General features: G+C 37.7%; 1 protein-coding gene across 3 annotated transcripts; it reads right to left on the bottom strand.

Annotated features, from left to right (window-relative positions):
• Window positions 1-960: 960 nt before the first annotated feature.
• On the bottom strand, window positions 961-5,961 carry LOC105033753 (probable calcium-binding protein CML48). 3 transcript variants are annotated; one of them, XM_010908663.4, is made up of 6 exons: window positions 5,416-5,961; window positions 5,132-5,178; window positions 3,594-3,769; window positions 3,487-3,505; window positions 2,362-2,471; window positions 961-1,162 (listed from the first exon to the last, which is right to left on the bottom strand). In XM_010908663.4, exons 1-5 carry the CDS (start codon window positions 5,801-5,803, stop codon window positions 2,367-2,369), a joined length of 735 nt encoding a protein of 244 aa, XP_010906965.1. In that variant the 5' UTR covers window positions 5,804-5,961; the 3' UTR covers window positions 961-1,162; window positions 2,362-2,366. The 3 variants fall into 3 exon arrangements, with proteins under 3 accessions (XP_010906965.1, XP_010906966.1, XP_010906963.1); XM_010908664.4 differs by lacking the exon at window positions 961-1,162 and adding an exon at window positions 1,836-2,103; XM_010908661.4 differs by lacking the exon at window positions 961-1,162 and having other exon boundaries at window positions 2,115-2,471.
• Between the last annotated feature and the right edge of the window lie 2,117 nt (window positions 5,962-8,078).

Below are 8,078 nucleotides of genomic sequence, written 5' to 3'. Positions count from 1 at the left end.
CATTTTGGCCACATTTAATGCTTATTTAATGCACTCTAACGGCTCTAATCCTGCCCAGATCACTCTCTAGCATCCCTTGAAGATATAAAAGGGACTTGAAGGAGGAAAAAGAAAAAGTTTTCAAGCATTCATTTCAGCCCTAAAGAAAAAGCCCTCCTCAAGCAAAAGAAGCTTTCATTTCAAGTTCACCAACTCCTCAAGTGCTCATTCAAGTCTTCAACAACCTTGAGAAAAATCAGAAAAGCTTCTTCCTTATTGTATAAAGTGTATTTAAAATTTTAATTTGCTCATTAAAAGAGCTAAACTTGTATTTCCGTGTGATTAACTCTTATACTCTATTTTTGTCTTGATCCTTAGTTTTGGAAGGATTCCAAAACTTGGAAAGGTTGATCCGAACCTTGAATCGGATTATATTGGATTGGTTTGTATCCGAAAAATAAGTGTTGTAGCTTGGGATAGCTAGAGTCGGAGGTACCGACTTTGTATTCTTGTTGAATACATTTTAGTGGATTTAAATTTTCAAGTAGAAGCTTGGAAAGTGGATGTAGGTGCAAGATTGACAGCGAATCACTATAAATCTTGATTGTTTGTATTGTGCTTACTTGCTCTCTTTCTAAGTTTCTTTATTTTCTTTCATTCTTGCATCTCATTTCTACACTTTGCTTAAATCTCTTTTTACATATAACTTGCTCATTGTTATTTAATCCTTATGGTTCTAAATTAATTTTTAAATTTTAAATATCCAATTCACCCCCCCTTTTGGATTGCATAGCTGGGCAACAACGACGACTGTCTAAGAGCATTGCATGATATTTTGTACTCTGATCTTCTGGACTACACTCGCACTAGACTAGTGTGACCATCCGATTGTATAAAAAAAAAAAATCCCATCCACTAACATCTAGCCGCAACCTAGAAGAACAAAACAATGCCAAATGATAAAACCCATAATTAGTACCATGAAAAAATTATAAATAATAATAATTAAAAAAAAAAAAAAAAGCATAGCAAGGGATAACTCGTCCCACACACTGCCGGACCCCGCCTCTCGAGCAGGAGCCTCCCTTGAGTTCTTTGCTCATCAGCCAGAGTCATAATGCACGTTCCCTCTCCATCAACATCCCATCTGGCCTCGCGTGGATGGACCCCCATGGGATAAGATCTAGCCAAATCATGAGCAGTCCGTTAAGCTTCTATTTAAAAACCTAAGCTTCTAGATGGATGGACTCGAGAGAATCTAACCACATGCACATAGGAGTTCGTGAAAATGCCTATAAGCAAAAAAAATCGATGAACTCTGATACCATATTAAGATTCTAAAATCCCGACTTTTAAAATGATAGGCCCAAAAGTACGTAAGCACCAGGAGAATCCTTAACCTATCCTCAACGTGGTCAAACTCCATCCCAGTCACACAAAGCTATGGACAATATGGATCGAGAAAAAAAGATATGTTGAGGGGAATGAGAAATTTCCAAGCGCTTGAGAACGAGTCATTTGTGGCCCAACTCCTAAAGCAAGCCCCTCAATCAAAGAATTAAGAAGACAAAGCAGAAGAATCATTAATGATCAAAATTAGACGGAGATGGACCACAGTTTCAGTTTAAGACCAAGGTCAAAGAACCCTCGGGCTGTCTTAGCAAGAACGACCTCATGTGAAGGTAACAAGACAACGCTTGTAATCATGCTTTCTAATTTTGTAACTAATTTTATTTCTGAGAGATACTTGCAAGTCTCTCTCAGTTCATGCCATGAGCAAGGCAGCGTCCAACATATCTTCCCTCGTAGAACCATGCTCTGTATGTATTCCGGCACGGCTAAGCATTGGTCTGTAGTCCAATGTGATTTTCCTTTTTTTTTTTTTTTTTTTTTGAAAAGAGTCGACCAATGTGATTTTTTTCTTTTATACCAAATAAAAAAAAGTACAAGACACGCATCACTGCAGGGTTCGGAAAGAATATGACGCATGCAGCCTGGCATATGAAGAAACCATTTCCATATTTAAAACGTGCGACCGCCTGTCAAAACGAAACAACCTTGTCGTTGTGCCACGACCTGTGCTCTTAAGCTTCCACTTTTAAGTTGTACCACTCGCTCAATATGCTAAGGCACCATTTTCAAATGCAACAATAAGCATTTTGCCTTAATAAAAAAAAATTCTGACAAATCTTTTAAAACTTACACAAACATGATACAACGCTAAAGTCAAACAATATCAATTTCCTGCAACAGAGAAACTGTCAAGGATACCAACCTTTTCTTTCATAAATATATAGCAACTAGATACCTAATGAACTAAACGCAGCATACCAAAACTAGGAGGCCAAAGATAATCTCAGTAATACAGGTATTAAACCATACCCAGTCTATGGGACAATGAAGGGAATGACCATTGACATGAAAGTATCATAGGTAAGAGTTGCTGAGCCAGTGTAGCGAGTATCTTTCTCCTTGAATTTTTCTGTTAATCCCTGCAAAAATAGATAACAAAGTTCATTCAGATATAAGTAGCTAGCATACCTGATTTACTTTTCTCAGGGAGTGATACTCCTATATGTGGAAAATATTGACACGTTTTGAAGCCAAAACCCTGTTTGATCACCTTAGGAGGAGCAAAAGGACTACGTGACTCAGCTCCATATCGACCAAGTATAAACTAATAATCACCAATTATAGCATCAAAGGTTGCCCAGTCAATGAGTAAGATGGTCTGATTCTCCTTCTAAAGTGTTGTTCTTTCAAGTTATTGGTAAAAAGAAAGTTGCTCCCTTTCTTGCAACAGCTTGCTTTTTGTGTACAACCATGCATATAACATGTTCTTTCTATAGGAGTTCAAAAAAATATATTTCTTTCTATAAGGCTGCCTCTGGTTCGGGAATAAGATAAACTGCAAAAGCAAAAGTAACACCTATAGGAATAGTTATTCCGTAAGTTGTTCTGACTTTTGTCTGGCCACAGATTTTGGAATACCTTTTGGATGAGGTTTTTGTTGGGTCCACGGCATAAATGATGCCTTTTATAACAACGAATAACTTTTGACAGCTCCACCATCAAATAGTTATCCCTATCATAAGTGTTTGAGTAGCACAACTATTCCTGGGTTATCCCTGTTTCCCAAAGGTTGTTTAGCAGGCATAAGGCTTATTCCAAACCTAATGCCTGATTATGCCAGGATCAATCACGGCCTCAGGTGCCCAACTAATCCTCTTCATGGAGACAACAATACTATTTGTTTAAAAGTTCAAACCTAAACTGTCTTGTTGGATGAACATACACTCTATTTCAAATCAAAGTCTCCAAGAACCAGATCAGCATTTACATACAAATCTAGGAAAGGCTTAAGTATTGAGTATCTCTAATAAACAAAAGTTTCAGCGACTTGTATCACAAGACCACCTGATAAAAGCTCTAACCGACATACAAAAGGAAAATTTATCATGTCTACTGATGCTGAGATTTCACTAAAATGAAGTTTCATTTCCTTACCTTTACAATCATCCCACTCCTGCATATACAACAAATCCATAAATCAGATTAACAGTCATTCAATGCATGATTGAACGAAGACATCAAATCAGAAAACAAATACTCACTCAACAAAGTTGTCAAAATTAAGTGCACCCTTGCCAGTTTTCCCATCAGTGTAATTGGATATTAGAACTTGAATAACAGAAGGTGGAACTGCATATCCTAGACTTAGAAGTGCATCTCTCAATTCCATTGAGTCAATTTTGCCACTCCGATCTCTATCAAATCTGTCAAAGATGCCCTGAATAAAGAAGGGGAGAACACAACTTCAGTATACTTCTATGCCATTTAAGAAAAACAATGTCCCCCAAAAGGAAGAAGAGTAGTTATCAATTCTTCCACTCCTTTACACTAAGTGCATAAGATAACTCAATGATTAGCTCGAGTTTTCTTTTTAAGGGGAGAAAATATAAGAGCAAGCAATGAATGCATAAATCACTAGCAGGAATCATAGAGTAACAAAATTCAGATAAACCCTAGTATTACCATTAATATATTCTATGCACCATGTCAGTGGTAAGAAATATGATTGTAGTAAAATAAATGAATTAAATACCATCACAACAACAAGCAGTATTACAAAGGATTTGTAGTTGCCTCAATCATGTTCAATGTCAGTTATATAATATAATGGTCTCTTCTTCAGGTTCAACCTAGAGCATAAAGGGAAGAAACCTTGTTGATGATATCATTTATATCCATTTTGTAGGAGAAAGCAATATGTTTGGTAATATAATAAAACAAGGTTGCAACAGGGATTAAATTGTAGTTTCAAATTCATTATAGTGAATCACAGTTGTCCACATCCTTTGATCAGCCATCCTAGTGAACCAAGAAACATCCCTAGAATCAATTGCTAACGAGGAGGAGGAGGAATAGGAGTAGCAGCAGCAGTAGTACTAGTAGTCATTTGTGGGGTTCTTTGATATTAAGTCAGTCTACAACTACCTTGCATCCCCTAAGCTGTAAGAAATTAAAATTGGTTTTAGGTAAATTAATATCCCATGATCTATCAGAACCCACTCCCAAACCAGTCCATATCAATATGAATTTCTGCATGTGCCACCATGCTTCCATTCAATTTGGAAGATTCACCAAAATAATGAAATCATAATGATTCAAAATGTCTTCAAACTAACTGAGGCCACCATTTAATATGACATCTTTAAACTAGAGAACAATTAATGAAAATTGAGTTTCTGTGTATTGTCTATTGCATTGTTTTCCAGAGCAAGCCAGTGGAACAAACAAATTTTTCCATACTCCATATCTTAGTGTATTATTATACAACATTACATTTATCCAGGAGGATCATTGAGCTTATATGCTTGTACTGCGGTACACATAACAGAACAAAAGATATCAATATCATCAAATTTATCAAAGTTGTCAGGCCATATAAGGAAAGGATTGGGGATCTAGATCCAATGCAGGTACAATATCCACAAATTACGCATATTAGTTCAACGATTTCTGGTTCCTTCTACACTTACAAAACATTAACAACATCAAATGCCAAATCATATTCAATTTATCACATTAATAATTTATCATATTTGCAAACAAGACAGCACAGTAATGAAATATGAATGCTACAGCGTACCTGCCATTGCCCGATACAATTCCATAAAGCAGCAAACTCAGCAGGCCCTATGAGAAAAAAATAAAAATAAAAAAGAAATCAGCACCGAAGAAAAAATTATAAAGATAAAGCTTACACAAAAGAAGAAATTTGATGGGTAGATAATAAAAAAATAACTTTCATAAAGAAAATTTTAGAATTGATTATGGAAGTCACTGAAGTAATATAGGTCATAAATATTAGTTAAGAGCACTCCAATTGGGGAAACAGAAGGCTCTTTTAGGAGAAAATTCAGGAGGGCTCACCCATCTTGGAAGGGTTGTTAGGGTTCTGGAAAAGGAACATGAGGAGCCGAATCGTGCGAAGGCTGAACTTCTGATACCCGGAGGACAGAGCCGCCTGCAGCTCGTACTCGTCGATGAAGCCGCTCCGATCCCGATCGACGGCCTGGAAGCTACGGATGATCTCGGGATGCGTGCCTGGAGGGAAATAGTACCCCGCCGCTCCGCCGCCGCCGGCACCCAAGGTGTAGGGGGACGAATAGCCATAAGAGGACGGAGGGGCGTGGTAAGGATATCCCGACGGCGCCGAAGGCTGTCCCGAGGAGGAGGGCTTGTGGCCGGAGGAGGGCTCCGGCATCGGCGGGGCCGACGGAGCGTAGCCGTGAGAAGGATATTGATTGTAATCCGCCATGGACGAGCCAATAAAGAAGCTTTGGGAGGAGTACAAAGAGTACAAGGGTTAGGGTTAATAGGTCGGTTTTCACGATCCGAGGCAGAGACGAAGTTTGAGAGGTTTCCTAACGGCGGTTCTTTGTTTATTAGTTCAGGCTTTTTTTTTTTTTTTTTTGAAGTGTATTAGTTCAGGCTTTAATTTATAGAGCTGTTACAACTTACTACCGAAAAAGAAAGGGTGCTTCTCATTATAAAAAACAAAAAAAAAAAAAGAAGAATGCTTTTCTTCGAATCTTTTAGAGAAGGGAGGGTGGTGGTGGGGGACTTGGCTACGTCACAGCTTGTAGGCCAGGTAGGAAGTTACGTGTAAGCTTCAACACATCGAATTTTGCCGCGTGGACCGGGCTGAAGCGGTTTCTTGATGCACTCATCGTAAAGGAGAAAACCATAAAGTAAATATAAATCTTATCTTAAAAAAGATTAAAAAATAATAATTTTCTATCTTTAGAATAAAGCATCATCATGAGATCTATCGAAATAGATTTATTTGAAGTAAAATAGTCGATAACTTCATCATGAAGGTGGCCTGTCACATTAGCTTGGACAACATTACTTAAATGCAATTGAAGAGCGTTTGGTCATATTTACCAAAAAAAAAAAAAGGCGTTTGGTCTCTGCCTATTAATGGACATGCCATAAATAGAGTCTCCAAGCTGGTTGGTACCACGAAAGATCCTTGGAGGACGGAACAGGCATGCAGTCCATCATTTAGAAGAAATTGAGTTTGCATTTGATTTGTTACAATAGAACAGAATGGCTTGACTCCAGAGGAGATGGTCTAGCCATGAGGGCACCCCTCTGAATCCAATTCTTTGCTTTTGCGATAGGAAATTTTTTATCGACAAAAGTTAAGATTGTAGTGGCTACAAGGGACGGGGAATCGGAGCTCGACATTCTTATGCAAATCCATAATTGTTAGAAGGAATTGAAAATGCATCGCATTGTTGGGGGACAAATTCTAGGGAGTTTATTCAAAGATGTGGAGAAAATTAGGGATGAACTCTTTTGTTTCTTTCAATCCAAGTGGAACCCAATGGATAGTGAAAATGTTTTTGTTGATCGACCAATAAAGTCTTACCTGCTAACTCATATTAAGAATGAAAAATGCTCACTGTATTCAGATTGCACAATTTAATTTAAAAATTAATAAAAAATTAAGTGTATAAGACCACGTAATCCTAATAGATGGCACATTGTGGCAATCCTATATTCATTATCGATTTTGCGACGTAATGAGTACTAAGCCCTATGATTGTCTTAGGAAATGTTCCTTAACCAACTCAAACTATTAGCATCTCCAAACAAATTTTTAAATCTTCTATGAATGAGAGCCTTCAAGAAGTATCTAAAATAATTACTATTTTTTAATTGAATAAACTTTTTGTTATGGTAATAAATGATCAAGAAGATATAGCATGACCAAATTTATCCAGCTCACTATTCATGGCAATCAGAATATCCTTAAAAATTCTGTAAGGCATTCTCATTGGATCCCTGAGATGACCTAAAATCTGAGATGAGCAAACCAAAAGCAACCGACCTTCAGAGTCATACTCTGTCAACTCAGTCTGACGACCTCAGCAACCAACTTGAGCAAAGAAAAGCCTCCACCCTAAATGCATATGAGATTCTACCAATTCCATCATATATCAAATAATCACAATATATCCATGGATTGTTGTATCACATCAACAGATTGTTACCATATGATCCAAAATTTGTTGGAATACAATTTACCAAACATATGGAATCCTAGTTATAAAAAGACTCGAAAGGCCCTCCATAGAAACTGAGGGCTCCACTACTCTCTGGTGTCCGCATAATTATCCTTTTTTCTTCTTCTTCATTACTTTCCACCAAAGAAACCCCTTTTGACTTAAGCATCGAAGGGACTACCTGAAGCCAATCCAGCAAACTTTCTAATTTTTACTTGTTGCCTGAAGGTCTATGGAGGTGGGCCACATTAGTATCATGCGATTGGCCATAACAGATTAGCATTGTCCATGGAAATGAAAGAAAGCCATGAAGTTTAGAAGAAATAACCAAGAGATTGTCTAGCTAGAGTCCAATGGCTCCCTACCTAGCCCCCCAAGGTCTACACCTCCTAGCCTGATTGCGAAGGCTACCAAATATAGATAGTTTGGCTTGTTTGTTCAATAGTGAAAGATCTTAAGGTGATGATGCAAGACCTACAACAATAGGCCACCCCTCCATCAGGCAAATAAGGTAGCAGC

The sequence above is a fragment of the Elaeis guineensis genome, chromosome 7 (genome assembly GCF_000442705.2).
Source record: "Elaeis guineensis isolate ETL-2024a chromosome 7, EG11, whole genome shotgun sequence".
Classification (NCBI taxonomy): Eukaryota; Viridiplantae; Streptophyta; class Magnoliopsida; order Arecales; family Arecaceae; genus Elaeis; species Elaeis guineensis.
This window is presented reverse-complemented; position numbering and strand designations above follow the sequence as displayed.

What these genes read in the sequence shown, in the direction of transcription:
- LOC105033753 (XM_010908663.4), bottom strand. Translation starts at nt 5,803, where the DNA reads ATGGCGGATTACAATCAATATCCTTCTCACGGCTACGCTCCGTCGGCC. An exon ending in TAACAACCCTTCCAAGATGG is followed by an intron (nt 5,179 to 5,415) that starts GTGAGCCCTCCT and finishes TTTTTCTCATAG; the next exon opens with GGCCTGCTGAGTTTGCTGCT. An exon ending in ATTGTATCGGGCAATGGCAG is followed by an intron (nt 3,770 to 5,131) that starts GTACGCTGTAGC and finishes TTCTTTATTCAG; the next exon opens with GGCATCTTTGACAGATTTGA.